A 23,077-nucleotide genomic window follows, 5' to 3' on the forward strand; every position below is an offset into this window, starting at 1 on the left:
ATGCTCAGACGTGAGTCCCTTGCTCACTTTGCCACTGGATTCAAGCAAGCCAGGCTGAAGACGGCTGGAATGCCAGAAACCGGTCCTCGGAAGCTTGGTTCCGGTCCAGGGAAGGCATGGCTTGGCAGTTCGGGCTGGACTGTTCCCATGAGGCACAGGGTCAGACAGATTTGCATATAGCCATGTCTGAACTGGGGTGGCAGAGTGGGCTAAAGAACGGTGATGGATTAAACCCAGATATTTTGACTGGGTGTGAGTGTTTGATTGGTTCAGATGCTCCGTCCATTACCACCCCCTTTTGTACTGCTTTTGGCCACCATAAGTGTGGTAGGGTATGCTCAGACGGGAGTCCCTTGCTCACTTTGCCACTGGATTCAAGCAAGCCGGGCTGAAGACGGCTGGAATGCCAGAAACCGGTCCTCGGAAGCTTGTTTCCGGTCCAGGGAAGTCATGGCTTGGCAGTTCGGGCTGGACTGTTCCCATGAAGGCACAGGGTCAGACTGATTTGCATATAGCCATGTCTGAACTGGGGTGGCAGAATGGGCTAAAAAACGGTGATGGATTAAACCCAGATCGTTTGAATGGGTGTGAGTGTTTGATTGGTTCAGATGCTCCGTCCATTACCACCCCCTTTTGTACCGCTAATAACAACTAAGCCTTTACCACGCATATGTGTGGGTAAGGCTAAGTCAGTCTAGTGTTCGGGATGGGCGGGGAGAGAGGAGCGTCGGACAAGAACAGAACAGTTTTTAAGGGGTTGGGGGTGGCTAGATTTAGGGGGTGGGAGGGGTTCAGGGTAGTTTTTAGAGGGTGAGGGGCTTTGGGTAGTTTTAAGAGGTTTGGGTTCGTTTTTATGGGGTGGGGATGTATGGGATAGTTTTTGAGGGGTTGGTGGATCGGGGTAGTTTTTAAGAGATTGCGGAGTATATTTGGGCTCAGGGGGAGAGGGAAGTTGGTCATAACATTAGCCACAGATTGCAGTTTACCAAGCATGCCTTCACCACGAACATTTATGGTAAAGGAATGTGTGGTAAAACAAATTGTGGTTAAGACGCGGTCATTGTAGAGACTGCGTTGTTAAGGTAGTTGTTGAGGAACTCGTCGTTCCAACATACAACCCTTAATACGCCTTGCGCAAGAGCGCAATTTTCTCCTGAATTAAAGGCCTCAAAGTTATCACAAGCTGCCATATTGCGCTCTCACAATGCCAGCACAACAGTCATTGACTTGACTGTTCTACATTGCTCCCTACTCGCAGCACCTGAGACTAAATACTATGCACCCTTTCTAAGGAAAATTATTTTTGTAGATATATATATATATTTTGGGGAAATCTTTTTATTAACCTTGCTCACAGGTACATAAAGAAACATAACAGCATACATTTAGCAGGAGATAGTCAGCAGTCTGTGATTCATGCAGTAGGCAGGTCAAAACATTCCCAAAGACCACCCCACGCATTCACACCCCACCGCCTCTCCTCCGGATCCTCTGTATTTTCGCCAGGGGCCCCAGACCTTCCTCCACTTCTTCACACACCCCCTTGCCTTGTAAATCGTCTCCTCCGCCCTTTGGCACCAATAATTTTTGTAGATATTTTGACAGGTTACCCAGGGGGCACATTACCATATTTTGTTCCTGAAGTAGTATGAAAAGTTTCTTGTCAACTGTTTGCTTAAGGAAATGGGAATGCAAACATACAAGTAACAATAATACAGAGTCAATATGTCTAGTGTGTCACAACAGTTCCATTTAAAGTTATGTCATGTGTTATGTTACTATTTGTATAGGTCTGCGCTCACTTATTGCTTGGCCTCTAGGTATTTATCAAGTTTAACAGACTGAGTGCCATGAATGTCTTGAATGCTTTTTGTGATTTAAAATAAGATTTTGGGCCTCAGGGGTTGAAGCAGTGGGTTTTGCTTCACTAACAAGCCTTCTGGGTGTTGATAAAGGTGTACCCTCTTCGTGTGAAGAATTATTTTCCTTCGTTGTCACATCCAGAAAGGTTCTTAGTTGTTTGCCCCTATGTCCGACAGATCAGATCTACTTCGGCTGCGATTAAACTGTATGCAAAGGACACCTGTCCCTTCTTTGTGGGGGGGGGGTCCAATACCTTGGATGACTTGGAAAGGCTCCCATGAAGAGTCTACTTTCAATTCATCTGGCCATTCGAGAGGATTTGCTATGATCAGAAGGGTCTCTTACTCTTAGGAATTCTGGTTTGAGTTTTCGGCCTGTCCAGGCATAGGGAGTCTTTCAGGCCACTTGAAATGATCTTGTGGTGCTCCCGGTGTTGCTCACTCAGATATCCATTTGGATAAAATTGTATATTTTAATTATGTTCACAAAGCTCATTGCAATTATCATTTTTTTTTCATGTTCAATGTTTATAACATTTTTGTAGACTATGTCTGCGAGATAAGCTGCATTCAGTCTATGGCTGCATGGATAAATACTTATAAGGTCCCAAAGGCGAGACCGATTGCACTGCAAAAAGTTGTTTGTTTTTGAAACAGCTCTAAAGCAGTTCAGGGTACAGTTCTCAAGTAAATGTTATCCACCTGAAGCTGGACAGAACATCTCAAGAAGTAATAAATAACTCTGACAAATAAGACTTTCTAGAGTATTGCCCAAATTGCATGGAAACATTTTGTATTAGTGAAAGTCAGAGTGAACAATTTGATGCTTAACATTGTAAGGACAACAATAAACTCGATGCATACATAATTAAAAATAACTAGGAGTGAGCAGTAAGACACTTTGCAACGCTTTTGATGTGATCTAATGAAGGTTTTGTGCCTTCTCAGCACACAATTTGCAAAGATTTGGAATTTAAATGTGGGGCTGTAAGAGAATACTGATCAAATTGCAAAAATAAACACAATCAATATTTACCAAATACGATACATGTCCCCACTGTGGAGCTGTCTCAGCAGGAATGCCTCGCAAAGTTTTAAAGCCAAAGCAGTCTTTCCTTCTTTTTCAGTGCTACAGATAATGTCAATCCCATCACTGCAGCATATCCGTAAAACATGCTATGGGAAGAAAAATACAATCATCCATGCAGCAGTTAGAAGTAATCAAAATGTAACATCCTTAACAGTATAACTTAGCTAAAGCATGGCATACAATCGAAAGTAAAATAATGAACAACAGAGATCACTTAAAATGAGAGAACAAATTATTTACAATACACAGAAATGCAAATATCAGATCTTCGACATGTCATACCAACTTTAAATTGCCCCTCCAGGGCATTTCCATACATGAGAAAAGTGAGTGTGCGAGTGAGAGAGGGAGTCAGTGTGAGTATACATGTGTGTGTGTGTGTGTGTGTGTGTGTGTGTGTGTGTGTGTGTGTGTGTGTATGTATGTATGTATGTATGTATGTATGTATGTATGTATATATATACACATATACACACATATATATATATATATATATATACACATATACACACACACACACATCTATATATATATACACACACACACGCACACACACACACAATTGGACGTACTAATAAGAGCAAAACACGTCTCAGGTGTTGCTATTATTTATTCCAGGTGGCTTGGATAGTATTTTACTAACTCAAAGCTATACTGTGCCTGGAATGGTAAAAAGCTTTTGTCATTTTTCAGTCGAGCGTTAAAGGCACTGTGCTAATCCATGCGTAAAAACTCTGCTGTAAAAATGGAGAAAAGCTTTGTCACTTTGTAGTTCGGAATAGATGGAACTGTGGTAATCCAATACTTTAAAACTTTGCTAGAAAAAACAGACATATGAGGTGAGCCTACTTGGAGTGTTGGGAGTGTTCTATAAAAAGGAACTGCTCTCCACCTAAAACTTGTAAATTACCCAAGGATCCCTAAATATATATATGACCAACTGGCCGCCAGTAGGTAGTTATAGTTAGGATGTAGTTTCCATAGGAAGAGCGTTTTTAGGTCTCGCATTGGGGTGAAACCAGAAAGTTAAACCAGGCAGATTGCGAGTGCGGATTTCCAACTGTTCACGTGAAATCACGTGACCATAAGCACGCGCATTTCCCCACATCAAAGCATCAGCCTCCCTCCCACAGGTTTCCCCAGCGTGCGCAGTGCGCGCTGGCCTCCCTTCTCCTCCCCCCTAATTGCTTGCACTTTCACGGCCGCCAGGCCGTGAGCTACATCAAAGGGTTCCGCTGCCCCGCCCCCTGCTTCACGGCCGCTTCTCATTTCTGCCCGTCATCATATCATCAGCCTCCCTCCCACAGGCAGCCATCTGTTTGTCCCCCCGCACCTCCCCCCCCCCGTTTCCTGGTTCTCTTTCTTCCTTTCCCCCACCCAGTCCCTTCCCTCAGAGCACGGCGTTTTCGCACATCCAATTTAAACACTATATTTTAGCAGTCTGAATTGGGTGACTTCTCAATCCGTTACACGTGTTCTTCTTTCTTTCTAATTTTGCAGTGTTTGGCAATTTGTAATAACATCTGTAACTTCCATGTAACAAAATATCTCGACTGTAAAGCACTTTAGCACCATTGGGTAATGTCCATACATAAATAAATAGGAAGCATTAGCGATTAGAAGTGGAATTGCATATAAATAAAGGTACAGAAAAATGTAAACGTATTATCCTTTGTGTACATCACAACAGCGGTTTGCAAAAGCGTCTTAAAAATCTTCTATTTCAATTGTCCATCACCAGAACTTTCAACCGTTAGCATAGCTTTTATTTTACCGCTAATTGAATCCTGCTCGTGCTTAAATAATATTCTGAATGAAAGAAACCCATGCAAATTATCTTCGAGTTTTTCGCGAGCACAACCTCCGCCTCTTTTGTTATTCGTATCTGGGCTGCCGGGACATCAGACAGGCTTCCTTTCACATGCAAATGAGGTACATGGGAAACACTAGTTTCAGCGCTTGTTATACATGGAGAGATTAAGTGATTTGCCCAGGTTCAGAGGATCTTGACCCTCCCGCCGAGACTCAAACTCTGTTCCCCAGCTTCAAAAGCGACCGCTCTAGCCGTTATGCCACATCCTGTCTTGGCGGCCGTGTCTCATTTCTCCTCCCCACAGCAATGCCAAAAGCATGTTATGCTAGCACATACCGCCGTCCTTTTGCCCCCACACTCCATACAAGTGCATGTGTTTGAACTCAGTCTCCTCTGTTTTTTCTTCACTTTAATATAACGCAAACTCGGCTTGATGGTATCGGAGCGCTTTACATGATGAGCCAGTTGCAGTGCACACACACAGATTCTTTTTTTTACGCATGGAGAGATTAAGTGATTTGCCCAGATTCACAGGATCTTGACCCTCCCGCCGAGACTCAAACTCTGTTCCCCAGCTTCAAAAGAGACCGCTCTAGCCGTTATGCCACATCCTGTCTTGGTGGCCGTGTTTCGCATTTCCCCCCCCCCCCCCTTCCCACAGCAATGCCAAGAGCATGTTATGCTACCACATTCTCGCCTTCATTCTCTGCCACACGTGGTTGGTGTCTGTTGGCTGTACTCCATGTAAGCTAAATATGGACCGACTTGTACATATGTAGGAAGAGAGTTTGACCAGGTTGTTTCCGATTTGGAATTGTTATACACTTTTAGACTTATTTCTGACTATATAGTTAAAATGTTGTGTGGCACAAATGCTCGCTCCTATTATCTTCCACTGCATACAGTATCATATGTAAGTTCAGTTTTTCCACCGAGCCAAAATATTGTGTCCAACACTTGTTTTTTGCTGTTCTGGAAAATGTTTTCCCTGTTCATTTCATGCTGGTGTGGTGCAGCCTCCCCGTGTAGTAAAACCTGCGAAACCCTTTCTCACTTGCTGGTCCTAACAACTCATTCCTTGGCGGCCCTGGGAGCTTCGAGTCATGCTACAGTTATGTGAGCTATGATGGACCTTTGCCAACTGTTCATCTGTTATACTTTGACTGTGGGTAATTATTTCTGTCCTCTGGCACGACGCTGCAAACCCTACAGTTGTCCAACACAGGATATTGTTTTATGTTTAAAAACATTGGAACTGCACCGCCTATGATCCCATTTTAATAGGGAATATTTTTTAAATAACTAAAGACGGCAGACACGACATTAAGCTCGGGTGCTGGACGCATTTTTTCAGCACCACCACATTATCACTCAGCACCACCACATTATCACTCAGCACCACCACATTATCACTCAGCACCACCACAGCAGCACCACTCAGCACACCTCATCACACCTCATCACACCTCATCACACCTCATCACACCTCATCACACCTCATCACACCTCATCACACCTCCACAGCACCACCACAGCACCACCACAGCACCACCACAGCACCACCACAGCACCACCACAGCACCACCACATTATCACTCAGCACCACTACATCACCACTCGGCACCACCTCCGCACCACCTCCGCACCACCTCCGCACCACCTCCGCACCACCTCCGCACCACCTCCGCACCACCTCCGCACCACCTCCGCACCACCACATTACCACTCCGCACCACCACATTACCACTCTGCACCACCACATTATCACTCAGCAGCACCACTCAGCAGCACCACTCAGCAGCACCACTCAGCAGCACCACTCAGCAGCACCACTCAGCAGCACCACTCAGCAGCACCACTCAGCAGCACCACTCAGCAGCACCACTCAGCAGCACCACTCAGCAGCACCACTCAGCAGCACCACTCAGCAGCACCACTCAGCAGCACTCAGCACCACCACAGCATCACTCAGCACCACCACAGCATCACTCAGCATCACTCAGCGCAACCCCAGGTAATAGGTGTCACATTTGCGAAAGTTATAACAATTGGCATTTTAAATGACAAAGCTATTAATTCAGCTATTTTCAAAACTAACACATAAATAAAAGAATTGTCATTTACAAGACCAATAGCTCAAACTTTCTTAATGCGAGACCTATTGCGTTGCAAATGCTGGTTTCATTTGCCAATTACTCTGGCATCGTTTGACTAATCTTCGAGAAATTTGTTTAAAACTCATTTGCCAGTCACTTTAGCTGCGATCTTAAAAGTTTAGTAGTGATCTGTCAAGCGGGGCCAAGTAACAGGGGATAGTTCCAAAATGCTTTTCTCCATGTTAATTTCAATAGGAAACTTTAGACTCGATTACAGCCCTAACTTCTGAACGGAATTACACCAAATTTGGCAGAAAGTTAGCTCTTGGTCCAGTAAGCGACCTTTTTAGGTCTCGTAGAGAGACCTAATGCCGTCCATCCACTTTTTACGATCCGGATTTTCAAAAGTTCACGTGAAATCAGGTGACCACAAGCTCCTTCGTGCATGAGCTTGCATTTCCCCACAGGCTTCCCCCTGCCAGTAGCATTTGCATCAAAGGGTTCCGCTGCCCCACCCCCCGCCGTCACATATTCACGGCCGCAGGCCGTGACTTCAAAGGGTTCCGCTGCCCCGTCCCCTGCTTCACGGCCATCTGTTCCCCAGCACCTCCCCTCTCTCACCCCTAATTATTCACTGCTGGCCGGCCGGCACATCTAGTTTTCCACGGCTTTCGTTTTCCGCTTGTTTAATTTCATTTCGCGGCCGCGAATGCTTGTTATTTCTTTGTTGCCCGGTCAATGCTGGTTTTATATGGCGTGTGATAGTCTCCCAGCCATGTACATACCGGGCGAGCGCTTTTATTCCTCTGCATCAGACAGAATGGCTTTTCCCCAGCATGGGAATACGAGGCTTCAGAAAATCATGCATCTTTCAGCTTTAATTTCATCTCCAAATACTTTGCACTTGAAAACGTTTTAAGTCGCACTGCACAGGAACATGATCATTCTCTGGTTTTATTGTTTATTCAGTAATCCTGCTCCATATGTGCGTGTCTACAAGCTGATACCTTGTGAATAACAGTGGTAATAATAAATCATTGTTAAACACTGTATAATTGCGAGTGAAATAACAATCTCATATGGTGGGGGATCCACCGTGAGCAGATTAACCAGTTTGGAGGGTTCCTGGGCTGACTATTTTAAATTATTATTTCTGCCTCTTGCTAGACTTTCTTTCGCGGCCGCGCAGCCAATGCTTGTCTATGTCTTGTCTCCTTTCTCTTCCTTCCTACGTAATCCTGGTCTTCTCAGGGATCGGTTTCCCCGCCCACTGCTTCACACTCTCATTTCTCCTTCCTTCGTGCCCAGCCCCCCCTCCAAGCGCTGCCTGGCCGGCACATCAAAGGCTGCTGCCCCCCTAATTAAATTTCTGAAAAGCAGTTTGCATTTGATTGTGCTTTTGTCAATGGCCCGGAACAGAATTGCCGCCCAGTGTTTCAGTCTTGGCTATTGGCATCAGGATAGCCGTTTTAACCAAAAATCCTACTTGATAAAATTCGATTATCAATATCAAATTACATGATATCAATGAGAAACATTGTAACCCCAAAGTAATAGACGTTGTGTAGCAGGAGGGCATTGGCTGTAATGTAAGGACATAGTGATATTGTATGTGCACGTAGGGAAATACGTTCCTTAGTTTTTTTCTTCTTCAATGTAGACAGTTGTATAAAAATAAATATCTGAAATAATGTTCCAACATTATTGTAGAGTGGATGGAAGCAGCACAAAAGTGGCTGTATTTTGTTTTCCCATTGATGCTGATGTCACGGTGAATGATGGGCTTTTTGTGGTTCATTTGCCACCAGTCTGGTTATTCCCAACAAGAGACCTCCTATAGCTAGACATTGTTTGAAGAGCGTAAAACCGGAAACACTTCTGAGTTTTAAGTCATTATTTATACACAGGTGCTTTGAGGAACTATCTAGCTCATTATTGAGTAACATCAATTAGACTCGATGTATGCAGCTTCTTTCAATATAATGGTTTTGTAGTGGAGGCTAAGCGCTAATGCAGAGTCAGAGTTCTAACGCACAGTTTAAAGGCTTTTTCTCTGTCGGTTACAAACTAGTGGATAGGAGGTTCATATGACTGAAGAACGCACATTTTTCTCATGCGGAGCATTGCTTGATTGTTCTACATTGCTGACGAGGACTTGAGCTCCTTTACACAACTGTTACAGAAAGCATTTGTCAGTGAAACATTGAAAACAATAAAAGATGCAAATACACACCCTCACACCCGCACTCACCCTCACTCACCTTCACCCCTCACACACCCTCACCCTCACACACCCTCACCCTCACACAACCTCACTCACTCTCACACACATCACTCACCCTCACACCCTCACTCACCCTCACCCACCCTCACTCACTCACCCTCACCCACCCTCACCCCCTCACACCCCCTCACACCCTCACTCACCTTCACCCCTCACACACCCTCACTCACCTTCACCCCTCACACACCCTCACTCACCTTCACCCCTCACACACCCTCACTCACCTTCACCCCTCACACACCTTCACCCACCCTCACTCACCCTCACCCACCCTCACCCACCCTCACTCACCCTCACTCACCCTCACACCCTCTCATCCTCACACCCTCTCACCCTCACACCCTCTCACCCTCACACCCTTTCACCCTTTCACCCTCACACCCTCTCACCCTCTCACCCTCACATCCTCACACCCTCACTCACACTCACCCACCCTCACTCACCTTCACAGCCCCTCACCCACCTTCACAGCCCCTCACCCACCTTCACAGCCCCTCACCCACCTTCACACCCCCTCACCCTCAACCCCTCATCCTCACACACCCTCACACACGCACCACCCTCACCCCTCACACCCTCACTCACCATCACTCACCATCACACCCCCTCACACACCTCACTCACCATCACATCCCCTCACACACCTCACTCACCATCACATCCCCTCACACACCTCACTCACCATCACACCCCCTCACACAACCTCACTCACCATCACACCCCCTCACACAACCTCACTCACCATCACACCCCCTCACACAACCTCACTCACCTTCACCCCTCACCCACCCTCACCCACCCTCACTCACCCTCACTCACCCTCACTCACCCTCACTCACCCTCACTCACCCTCACACCCTCTCACCCTCACACCCTCTCACCCTCTCACCCTCACACCCTCACATCCTCACTCACACTCACCCACCCTCACACCCTCACTCACCTTTACAGCCCCTCACCCACCTTCACACCCCTCACCCACCTTCACACCCCCTCACCCTCAACCCCTCATCCTCACACACCCTCACACATGCACCACCCTCACAACCCTCACCCCTCACACCCTCACTCACCATCACACCCCCTCACTCACCATCACACCCCCTCACACAACCTCTCACCTCCCACACCCTTTCACCCTCACTCACCCTCACTCATCTTCACCCCTCACTCACCCTCACCCATCCTCACTCACCCTCACCCATCCTCACACACCCTCACCCATCCTCACACACCCTCACCCTCACACATCCTCACACCCCCTCACCCTCAACCCCTCATCCTCACACACGCACCACCCTCACAACCCTCACTCACCATCACACCCCCTCACACACCCTCACTCATCACACCCCCTCACACAACCTCTCACCTCACTCACCCTCACCCATCCTCACTCACCCTCACCCATCCTCACTCACCCTCACCCATCCTCACACACCCTCACTCACCCTCTCACCCTCACACATCCTCACACCCTCTCACCTCACACACCCTCACACACCCTCACCCACCCTCACCCCCCTCACCTTCACACACCCTCACACCCTCACACACCCTCACTCAACCTCACACCCTCACACCCCCTCTCACACCCTTACCCTCACACCTCACCCCCTCACACACCCTCACCCGCACACACCCTCACCCTCACAAACCCTCACACCCCCTCACCCGCACACACCCTCACCCTCACACCCCCTCACCCTCTCACCCTCACACACCATCACACCCTCGCCCTCACCCTCACCCATCCTCCAGCATAGCATAACAAAACATAGCATGGCATAACAAAAAAAGCATAGTATACACAACCTCACAACCCTCTCACCCTCACCCTAACACACTCACCCTCACCCACCCTCACTCACCCACCCTCACCCACTCACCCTCACCAGCATAGCATAACAAAACATAGGATAGCATAGCAAAGCATAGGATAGGAAAACATAGCATAGCACAACAAAACACAACAAAACATAGCATAACAAAACAAAGCATAGCAAAACAAAACATAGAATAGTATAACAAAGCATAGCATTGCAAAATAAAGCATAGCATTGCAAAACATAGCATAGCATAACAAAGCATAGCATAACAAAGCATAGCATAACAAAGCATAGCATAAAGCATAGCATAACAAAGCATAGCATAACAAAGCATAGCATAACAAAGCATAGCATAACAAAGCATAGCATAACAAAGCATAGCATAACAAAGCATAGCATAACAAAGCATAACAAAGCATAGCATAACAAAGCATAGCATAACAAAGCATAGCATAACAAAGCATAGCATAACAAAGCATAGCATAACAAAGCATAGCATAACAAAGCATAGCATAACACAACATAGCAAAACAAAACATAGCAAAACAAAACACAACAAACCATAGCATACATAACAAAACATAGCATAGCATAACAAAACATAGCATAGCATAACAAAACAAAGCTTAGCATAACAAAGCATAGCAAAGCATAGCATAACAAAACATAGCATAACAAAGCATAGCATAACAAAGCATAGCATAACAAAGCATAGCATAACAAAGCATAGCATAACAAAGCATAGCATAACAAAACATCTCATAACAAAGCATAGCCTAGCAAAACACAACAAAACATAGCATGGCTTAACACAACATAACAAAATATATAATAGCATAGCAAAACACAGCATAGCATACCAAACACAGCAAAACATAGCATAGCAAAACAAAGCATAGCATAATAAAGCAAAACAAAGCATAGCATAATAAAACACAACAAAGCATAGCATAACATAGCATAGCATAGCATAACAAAGCATAGCATAAAAAACATAGCATAACATAGCATAGCAAAACATAGCATAGCATAACAAAACATAGCATAGCATAACAAAAAAGCATAGCATAACAAAACAAAACATAGGATAGCAAAACAAAACATAGCATAGCATACAGCATCACTCAGCACCACCACAGCATCACTCTGTGGCACCACAACATCACTGAGCTCCACCACAGCATCAATCTGTGCAACCATTCAACAACAACTGGTTCAAATATGTTATCTCAATGTTTCAAGCTTTATTACAAATGTAAGCCGATGACGGCTGAAATGCCAGAAACCGGTCCCCGGAAGCTTGTTTCCTTCCCAGTATAAGAATTGGCTTGATAGTTTGGTTTGCCCTGTTCACATCATGCACTGGGACAGGAACAGACTAATTTGCATGTAGCCAGGTTCTGAGCTGGCATGGTGCAGTGAGCTTAAAAACGGTGATGGATCAAGCCCTGATCTCTTGACTGGGTAAGAGTATTCTGCATCATTCAGAAACTCTGTCCATCACCACCCCCTTTTCCAAAATCAATATTTGACATATGTTCTTGGATTTTCGTCACAATAAAATACACTGAACATAATCTTCACAAATGTTATTTACAAAAGTTTAAGCTATTGCCATTATAAATTACAATAACTTTTATTTAAGTATTAATTATTTAAAAAAATTATAAACCATTGTTATTTGTAATATCAATACATGTAAGTCACGTAAATACAACACATATTTCATTACAAATGCTATAGGTGTCACATTTATGAAAGTTATAACTATTGGCATGGTAAACGACAAAGCTATTAATTTCGCTATTTTCAAAAACAAAACCTAAATAAAAAATTTGTCATTTACAATACCAATAGCTCAAACTTTCCTAATACCAGACCTATTGCATTGCAAATGCTTGTTGTTAAATGGTGTAAATCCGCTCAGTAGTTGCAGAGAAATGTAAGATATACAACTGAGGCCACGGAGGGGAGCAGCGAGATATGTTGTACTCCTTGATATCTTCTGAGTCCTCAGATGGCTTCTTTAGGAGGGGTTTCCCTTCCGGGTGTTTCCAATCTTCTAAGAAGGTGGTCACTGTGATGGTGGTGGTCAGGATTTTCCTGAGTTTGTCGCTGACGGTCTCATATCAGAGGTGGATTACGTGGTGGGGGCAGAGGTCCGGGAGTGCTCCTGAGTGCACAGAGTTCATGATGGCCATGGTGTCTTCTGTGGTCAGCAGAAGCATATGGTGGAGTGCAGTTCTTCATTGCACCGGCTTGCTTTTTTCTTCTTCTTTTTTTGTCTTTGTTTTGGCAGGGCCGATGCTATGGGCGCTTTCTGTAATGCATCAGGATAAGTTTCTTGCTGCTTGTTCCATGTCACATGTGGAGTCTGGTCAGCAGGAGCCTAGAGTGTTGTTTCATTGGTCTTCGGATACCATTTTCCAGTCTCTGAGTGAATGGGGGGGCGGGTGGGGTGCGCTGCCGGCTTGGGTGGTTCCTGAGATGGTGAACTGGAAGCTGTGGTGGTCGGACCAGGTGAGTTGTATGGTGTGGCAGTACTTGACTCGGTTACTGGAGGTGAAGATGGTGTCTAGCATGTGTTCTGTGATGTGAGTAGGTCCTGTGACTAGTTGTTAACGGTCAATGTTGCTTATGATCTCCAGGAGGTCAGTGGTGTTGGCATCATCATGGTTGTTGAGGTGGAAGTTGAGATCTCCTGGGAAGATGTGTTCAGAGTCAATAGCGAGTGGGGCGATGAGGTCTGGGATGGCGTTGCAGAATCTGGGGTGTGATCCTGGTGGTCTGTAGGCAAGGGTGCCTCTGATGGTGCTTCTTCAGTCTGTCTGGAGTTGGAAGATGGAGTTTCATTATCGGGGTCCGGTCGTATTTGGATGTCTGGCAGCGGATGGTGTCCTTGCGAACGATGGAGATTCTACCTCCTTGTTTGCTGGTTCGGTCTTGATGTGTCATCTTGTAGCCTTCAGGGATGGCAAAGGTGATGTCCGGTTCAAATGCGGGGTTCATCCAGGGTTCTGTGATGAAGAGGAGATACAGGGTGAGGGATGAGATCAAGTCCCAGAGCTTCATGATGTGTTTACAGAATATTCGAGCATTCAGCAGGATGCACTGGAGTTGTGTCATGGTGGTATCGGTCAGCTTGGCGGATGCGGTCACGTTTGTGGTGTCTTTAGTGTTGGTTGCTTCGGTGCTAAAGGTGAGGCGGCAGTGTAGGTAGGTGAAAGGTCCTTTGGTAGCGTGGGTCCACTGTGTGCATCTTTGTGGCAGAAGAAGGCCTCGAGTCCTGGCACTGGGCACGGTCCAGGCTCAGACTGGCTTGCCTTTGTGCAGCAACCTCCACAAATTGTCCTGGGAGATGGGAGGGGCTGGAAGGGAGGCAGGACACCTGAGGGAACCTGTGGGAGCGGGGAACCAGCATGAGGGGTCAGGCCAAAAGGATGCAAGACGGCAGGGCAACAAGCTGCAAGACTATTAGTGAGATTTTACTAATGCAGATAGGGCAAAAAACATTGGCGTCACCATAAAGACACACTCAATCAGATCCCCAATGTAACCCTAACACGCTAAAACTAGTTACCAGGTAGAGAGGCAGACGCCAGCTACACAGGAGTCCAACCAATGGTAGCAGGACTAAACTTGCATTCTCAGCGTGTGTTCAGGGCATAGGCACTTGCAAAAGAGTTAGAGCTACTGAAGCGGTAGGGGGGAGTGGCTCACATGACCAGGAGGTCCTTAGGGAAGCAAGAACCAAATTAAGGTCCCGTTGGGGCATAATGAAAGAGGCAGGAGGGAACATACATACAAGGCCTTTCAGGAATCTATGTATAACTGGAGATTCAAATACAGGAGGATTGGTCTGTCAGCCTCAGGAAGGCAGACAAAGCCGAAAGATACCTTTTAAGGTGCCCAGAGCAAAGCCCTGTTGGTCAAGGGACAAAATAAAAAGCAAAATATCAGAAAGGGAAGCAGAGAGAGGATCAATAGACTTTTCTGTCCAATATATTACAGATGTGTTACACCAGCAGGCGTATACTGTCTTAGTGGAGGGACGCCTGGCTGCCAGAATAACATTGCAAATTTCTGGAGAAAGGTCGAAAGCTATCAACTGCTGCTGCTCAATTTCCACGTAAGAAGGTTCAGGTGGAGGATCCTCCCCTAGTGCTGCAACAAAAGGTCCTCCCAAAGGGGGAGTCTGGTTGGAGGATTGATGCTCATTTGCAGAAGCTTGGGATTCCAGACTATCCGTGCTCAGTCCGGAGCCACACGGATAACTTGGGCCCAGTCACTCCTGATCTTTTTGAGAAGTGGTATAGTGGAAAGGTGTACAAGAAGCCCAAGCTTCTCAAGACTAAAAGTGACTCCAAGCGAGAGCTGCCTTGGAAACTCCTGCGTGCAAAACTGCTGACATTGCAAGTTCTCTGTGGAGGTGAACAGATCTAACCAAGGCTCAAACCACTGCTGAAAGGTCTTGCGCCACCTCTGGATGGAGGCGCTACTCGTGATTCGCTAGGCATCGACGGCTGAGTTAGTCTGCCTTGGTATTCAGGGAACCTGGCAGGTGTTGAACCACCAGGGATACGACCTACTAGTCCAGCAATGTCCAGAGATGCAGGGCCTCCTGGCAAAGAGTCCATGACCCCACCTAGCCTTGTTTGTTGCAGTACCTCATGGCGGTGGTGTTGTGCGTCAATACCTGCACAAGCCTTCCCCTGATGGAGGGTAGAAAGGATTTCAATGCCAGTTGGATCGCACGGAGCTCCAGATTCCGCCCAAGACCAGTCCTCTGGTCTCCACCTCTTCAAGGTACCTGTCCCATCCCAGGAGTGACACATCTGTCACTACTATGAGATCTGGTTGGGGAAGGGAGAGAGTTCTTCCTCTGACCCAAGTGCAGGACTCGTGCAGTTCTCTCCAAGATTTAGGGCATGTCAGAGAAATTTCCCTGATGCTGCGCACCACTGGAATTTCAGGTCCCACTTCAAAGCCTGCATATGCCACCTGGCATGCGTCACCAGCAGGAGGCCATGATGCCCAGCAGCCTGAGTCATTCACACCGAAATCCAGGTTAGAGGTTGAAACATCGGTATCACAGCCTGAATATCCTGGACTCGCCATTAGGGAGGATAAGCCTTAAACTGCACTGTGTCCAGAAAGCCTTCGATGAAAGGGAGCATCTGAGAGAGTCAGGTGTGACTTTGGCACGTTGATAGTGAACCCCAGCATATGCAGGGGGTTCGCCGTAGTCTGGAGATGGGAGACAACAGCCTTGGACAAGCCCTCCTTCAGCAGCCAGTCGTCGAGATAGGGGAACACTCGCACCCCGGATCTGCACAGATGAGCTGCGAACACCTCCATCACCTTGGTGAACATCCGATGGGTGCCGGTAATGCCAAAAGGAAGCGCAGTAAACTGAAAATGATTATGGCCCACAGTAAACCACAAGTAGCGCCGATGGCAAGGTAGGGAGGGAATGTTGAAATATGCATCCTGCAAATCCAAGACTACCGTCTAGGGCAGGAAGGACCTGAGCTAGTGTGAGCATCTTTCAATGTTCCTTTTTGAGGAAGTAGTAGAGGGCTCGTAGGTCTAGGATAGTATGAAGGCCCTTGTCCTTTTTCGGGACCAGAAAGTATTGTGGCTAGCAACCACAGCCTACTTCTGTCTCTGGAACCCCTGTGCAGGACTTGGACCAGGTTCCCAGTAGGACGTCCGCAGGGTTTCATTAAACAGGAGTAAGGGTTCAGAGGAGGAAAGTCCCAGCTGTAGCAACACCATCAAGATGTTAGGCTTGACTGTCACAGAAGGAAACTGAAGGCCAAGGACCTCAGCTGCCCTTTACACCACCATAGCATAAGATGCTCCTTCCGCTATAGCCTCCCAATCTTCTCTCCAACGTAGTCCTGCAGAATAAGGCATCAGGCAATGCAGTACTGGCTCAGGGTCGTCGAGTTATCAGAATGGGGCAGAAGTTGCTGGAGGGCTGGCATAGGGGGAAGGTCGCAGTGGTACTAACGATGCTGGTCCGGATCCATGGGGTAGGAGGCGCCGGAGCTACTAGCGCAGATTCTTATGGAGCCCTCTCTGATGCCACACAGGGCCCAAAGGTGCGCCAGAAGGGTCAGGCTGGCCAAAAATGAGGCGCACTGCCACATACAATTCTTTTAGTTGAGAGGGGGATAGCTCTGGTTCGGAGAAGACCCAGGTGCAGGTTCTGTAGAACGAGGTTATGAAAGCAGAGGCTCCTCCATTGCATTAGCTGACGGACAGGGAAAAGTCAAAGGACGCTTCGACTTCTAGAGCCTCTTACCGGAATGTCCAGATGATTTTTAATCAGACAAAAAGGACTTGGGACTCATGGAGCAGTGCTAGTACCTTCCTCTCTATTGTGACCTCTGAGGACTCCATCAACACTGTCACCTGCCAGGCAGGAAGCAGCTTTAGGGAGTGCTCCCTCAAAGCCGTCGGAGCCATGACCCAGCAGTTGGAGCACGACTTCAAGTCGGGTCGCCCTACAGGCTCCAGAGGCAAACCAAAGGCCGGTCCCGACACCATGGCGCAGTGACATGCTGAAAAGGATGATCTGGAAGCCTTAGAAAGGCGGAGATAGCGGAAAGATAACCTTTGATAGTGCCCAGAGCAGAGCCCTGCTGGGCCAAGGATAGTAGGAACCGAAGAACCTCAAAAAGAGGGGCAAAAAGGGGATCCACAGCCTTTGCTGTGCACCATGCCACAAATTTGTTCCACCTGCAGGCGTATAACGTCTTAGTGGAGGGACGCCTGGCTGCCAGAATGACATCACAGACTTCGGGAGGAAGATCGAAAGCTGTCAACTGTTGCCGCTCAATCTCCACGCATGGAGGTGGAGGCTGGATAGGTTCAGGTGGAGGACCGTCCCCTGCTGCTGCGACAGAAGATCCTCCCGAAGAGGCAGCCGCGTTGGAAATTCCAACATGCAGAATTGAAGACGTTACGAGTTCTCTTCGGTGGCGAATAGATCTAACCAAGGCTCTCCCCACTGCAGAAAGAGACCTTGCGCCACGTCCGAGTTCAGACGCCATTCGTGATCCATCAAGCACTGGCGGCTGAGTTCGTCCGCCCTGGCGTTCAGAGAACCTGCCAGGTGATGAACTATCAGGGTAATGCCTTGATGTACCAGCCATGTCCAGAGGCGCAGAGCCTCCAACATAGGGTCCACGACCCCACCCCGCCCTGCTTGTTGCTATACCACATGGCGGTGGTGTTGTCCATGAACACCTGCACAACACTTCCCCGGACAGTGGGAAGGAATGCCTTCAGTGCAAGTCGGATCGCCCGAAGCTCCAAAAGATTGATATGGAGCCGGGACTCCGTCAGAGACCAGAGGCCTCTGATCTCCGCCTCTCCCATGTGTCCTCCCCAACCCAGGAGGGACGCATCCGTCACCACTGTGTGCTCCGGTTGGGGAAGGGAGAGGGATCTGCCATTGACCCAATCACGATTCGTGAGCCACCACTGCAATTGTTGAGAACCCCAGCAAATGCAGGAGGATGGCGTAGTCTGAAGGTGGGTGACAACTGCCTGGGGCGAGCCCGCCTTCAACAACCAGTCGTCGAGGTAGGGGATGACTGACACCCCTGACCTGCACAGATGAGCTGCGACTACCGCTATCACTTTCGTGAACACCCGATGGGCGCTGGTAAGGCCAAAGGGGAGCACGGCAAACTGAAAATGCTCCTGGCCTACTGTGAACCGCAGGTAATGCCGGTGGGCCGGCAGGATGGGGATGTGAAAATATGCGTCCTGCAAGCCTAACGCTACCATCCAGTCTCCAGGGTCGAGGGGAGCCAAGACCTGAGCCAGAGTCAACATCTTGAACTTCTCCTTCCGGAGCAAGCGATTGACATTCCTGAGGTCCAAGATGGGGCGCAGGCCCCCTTTCTCCTTCTTGGGGACCAGAAAGTAGTGGGAATAAAAACCACGTCCTACTTCTGGCCCAGGAACGCGCTTGATGGCCCCCTTGGCCAAGAGGGCAGTGACTTCCTGTTGGAGAAGCACAAAGTGATCCCCCGACATGCGGTGGAACTGAGGTGGCTTGGCTGGGGGGGCAGACTCGAAGGGGAGGGAGTAGCCCCTTCGGACGATTTGCAGAACACACTTGTCCGAAGTTACAGAGCACCAGTGGGGGAGGTGATGTTGAATCCAGCCGCCCCCCGGCGTGGGGTGTACCCCGAAGCTTGGACTAGGAAGACTTTGAGGCAGATACTGCAGGAGCAGAGGTGGACTGACCCGCACGCTGGCCCCCAGTGCAGCCACGACGACCACCACGCCCGCAGCCACGCTGAGGTTGGTTCTGCGCAGGCTTCTGGCTGAACGAACGTGTAGGGGTGCCCCTTCCGTGGCCATGAAAGGAACGAAAGGTAGACATGGCTGGGCGTGTGGTGGAGAGACCCAAGGGCTTGGCTGTAGCCCGAGAATCCAAAAAGGAGAGTACCATCAAAAGGCATGTCCAGGAGGGAACTTTGGATATCCCCCGAAAACCCCGTGTACATGGCGACGCAAGGCCACCGTCGTGGAGATTGCTCTCCCTAAAGAGTCCGTGGTGCCCAGCCCAAACCTAATTGCGAACTTCGCGGCGTCCTTCCCCTCCACAACAGCTTGGGTAAGTACAGCCCGAACCTCCTCCGGGTCCTGGGGCAGGGTTTGCGCCACCGTGTCCCACACATCATGAGAGTAGCCGCCCTAAAGGCATGCAGTGTTGACTGGCTGCAGCACCAAGCTGGCAGAGGAAAATAACTTCTTGCCAAACTGCTCCAGCTTTTTCGATTCCTTATCCGGTGGAGCGGTAGGGAATGCACTTTGGGAAGTGGAGGCCTGAATGACCAGGCTCTCCGGGGTCGGATGATTTGTTAAAAAAGCAGGGTCACCCGGTGCCGGGCGATGTCGCCGGCCACGTTTTTTATCCACAGGAACCCCTGTGGCTGGTCTAGACCAGGTGTCCGTCAAAACATCGGTCAAGGCCTCATTGAACGGAAGCATAGGTTCCATAGAACTTGCCGCCGGCTGAAGCACTTCAGTAAGGAGGTTCGTCTTGAGAGTAACAGTAGGCAGATCAAGGTCAAGAGCCTCAGCTGCTCTATGGAGCACCAGAGTATATGTGGCACCTTCCTCCATGACAGCGGGAGGAGACACAAACCCAGGCTCGGAGGAGAGGTCAAGGCCACCTTCACCCTCCGAGTCCTCCGCCCACTCATGTTCTAACTCGCACTGCCGTGCAAGAGGGTCCTCCGACCCCTCCCAGTCATCCCCTCCTCCACGGCCCGAGGCACAGGCAGTAGCTGTGGGGGAGGCACAGGGGAAAACCAATGCTCCAACGGCGCCAGGAACGGCGTTGACCGGAGCCAATCTGGCTGCATGTCCCAATTAGGGTCCCAAGCCAGAGCAAAATTGTCTGGAAACTCAGGCAAGGGTGGAGGTGGGACGAACGGGACCCATTGCGGCGCCGGGAACGGAGTTGCAGGGGGCGCCGGGCCCGGAGCCGCCGGCGGAGGACCCTGCGGCACCGGAGGACCTTGCGGCACTGGAGCCGCATCCGGTGGCGGAGCCAGCAGCAAGCAAGGGCCCTCAACTGTGAGCGAGGGGCCCAAAGGTGCGCTGGCAGGAGACAAGGCCTGAAAAGGCGGTCCATGGCGGCAAGAAATTCTTGCATCTGGGGAGGAGTCGCCGATGGACCCGGATAAGGTGGGTAGACCGCGGGACTCCCAGCCTCCAACATAGGGGGAGAACCCCCTGGCCCCCTCTTCCTATTCCGGAGACCGACAGGGGGACGTTGGAGAGCACACACACTTTTTCTTATGACGTCTCTTACCCGACTCCGAGGGTGAAGACCTGGACCCCGGGGAGCGATGATGATGGCTACGCGAGCGGTTCCTCGAGCGACCCCTGGATCTCGAACGGCGCTGAGACGACTGTCGGGCCTTCAGCAGCTTTCAGGACCACGCCCGCAAAGCCTTCAGAGCCATGGCCAGACAGTCTGAACATGACCGGGAGTCATGGTCGCGCTCCAGACAGTAGAGACAAACGCCGTAGGGGTCGGCCACCTGCATCGTACGGCGACAGGCCGTGCAGGATTTAAACCCAGGCATCCCTACGCAGCACCAGGAGTCAAGACTCAAAAGAAGTAGAGACAAAAAGTCTCAAAAAATGTAGTCAAAAAGTGACTAGGGTACATGCTCTAACCGGATCTGCGCTTAATGGCGCAGAAAAAGAAAGAATTGACGTCAGCGCGCATGGGTGGTGCCTAAATAGTCTCCGTGACATCATCTTGGCGTTTACGATGCTAGCGACGGCCACTGAGCGGCACAACGCCATCTACCAATGCGCAGGGGAACTGCTGACAAAAAACTTTCCGGATCCAGTCTGACACCTGGGGATATTCTAAGGTAAGAAATCTATCACAAACGTGTCTCTTTCAGATGTTAATGTTAAAGACATTTATACAGCGCACTGTTACCCATGCATGTCCTGGCGCTAGTTACATCTCCTGTGGCAAAAAATGGAAGACGTTTATTGAGCAAAGAGCCAGGTCTTTAGGCTCTTCCTGAAAACTAGGAGGTTTGTGATATGTCTTGAGTGAAACGGCAGTTCGTTCCAGGCTTTGGCCCCACCGTATATAAAACTTCTACCTCCCCATCAAACTTTTTTTATGCTTGGCACTGAGACCAGGCTGGCCCCTAACGAACTAAGTGTATACCAGCCGAAATGCGGTTTTAAAAAGTCAGGTCTTGAACCGTGCAGCGCCTTAAAAACCAGACAAAGGGCTTTGGAGCAAATTTGGTTCCTTACCGGAAGCCAGTGCAGTTTCTTTATTTCCCTGGCAATAGGTGCAAACCGAGGGGCGCCCAGAAGCAGTCTGGCTGCTACATTCTGCAGTATTTGAAGTTTATTCAGGAGACTTTGTTTACCATTGAGGTACAGCCTGTTACATTAGACCAATCTCAACATTACGAGAGTCGTGACTTCTGTTCACTGGCTGCTCAAAGGCAGGAACGTTAATATTTCCTGATTGTTTGATCACATAAAAGGTTTTGGACACCACTGAGTTAACCTGTTGACTAAAGTTAAGACTATCGTCCATTATCACACCCAGGTTTTCACCTAATTGGTGGGCGAGGGAAGAGAACCATCGACTCTGGCCACCAATTCGGAGTCCAGAAGTTAATATTGTTACCAAACAATATGACCTCAGTTTTATCAGTGTTGAGTTTTAGGCAGTTCTCTGCCATCCAACTCCCCACTGATAACATACAGTCTTGGAATCGGCTGTCTAAACCTGTCTCTTCATCAGGTAGCAGAGACACCACAATTTGGGTGTCATCCGCATATGATGTGAGACCAAAACCAAATTCCCTTACAATAGGCTCCAGGGAGGAAACGTACATATTGAAAAGCGTGGGGCTAAGGAAGATCCCTGTGGAACTCCACAAGGCAGTGCAAAAGGTATTGACTGATGATCTCCAAGTGCCATAATTTGACTTCTGCATGATAAAAAAGGATCTTAACAGGTCCCAGGCTTTCCCAAGCACCCCACATGCCTTTACAGGATGCATCAAAATGTCATGACGGATCATATTAAAACCAGGGCTGCCTTGCCCCCCGATCCACAGCTCCCCTAATCTCCTCTGTGGCCTTGATGAGGAAAGTCTCGGTACTATGGTCTTTCCTAAAGCCATATTTGGAAGAGTCCAAAGCTTGTGTCTCTGTTAGAAAGGCGCTAAGTTGTGTATTCATATTCTTTTCTATCAGTTTTGCTGGGAGCAGAAGCCTAGAAATGGGGTGAAAAATTGTTTGGATCCTTAGGGTCCAGACTGTTTTTTTTAACAGGAGGAAGATAAAGGCTAGTTTCCAACATCTAGTAAACCGTCCAGTTACACACATGCCATTAAAAATTGGTTATAGCATCCATGCAATCGGGACCGGAGCCAGCTTGATCACTGCAACTGTAACTTATCTTTCAAACTCAAATAGAATTATAAGATTAACTATGACAAACCAAAAGCCCTGAATTTAATTTAACCTTGGATGATAATGAGGCCACCCACTTAGCAAGGTGTCACCCTTTTCA

At 48.4% G+C, this 23,077-nt stretch overlaps 1 protein-coding gene across 2 annotated transcripts in view; it reads right to left on the reverse strand.

Moving 5' to 3' along the window:
* The window catches only part of LOC147697187 (uncharacterized), a 316,314-nt gene that overhangs the window by 77,257 nt on the left and 215,980 nt on the right, over nucleotides 1–23,077 (reverse strand). For both annotated transcript variants that reach the window (XM_086934257.1, XM_086934256.1), the window contains exon 6: nucleotides 2,899–3,038. In XM_086934257.1, the coding sequence (XP_086790383.1) occupies nucleotides 2,899–3,038 (140 nt within the window). The remainder of the gene's footprint in view (nucleotides 1–2,898; nucleotides 3,039–23,077) is intronic.

This window comes from Lissotriton vulgaris, chromosome 8, assembly GCF_964263255.1.
Source record: "Lissotriton vulgaris chromosome 8, aLisVul1.2, whole genome shotgun sequence".
Classification (NCBI taxonomy): Eukaryota; Metazoa; Chordata; class Amphibia; order Caudata; family Salamandridae; genus Lissotriton; species Lissotriton vulgaris.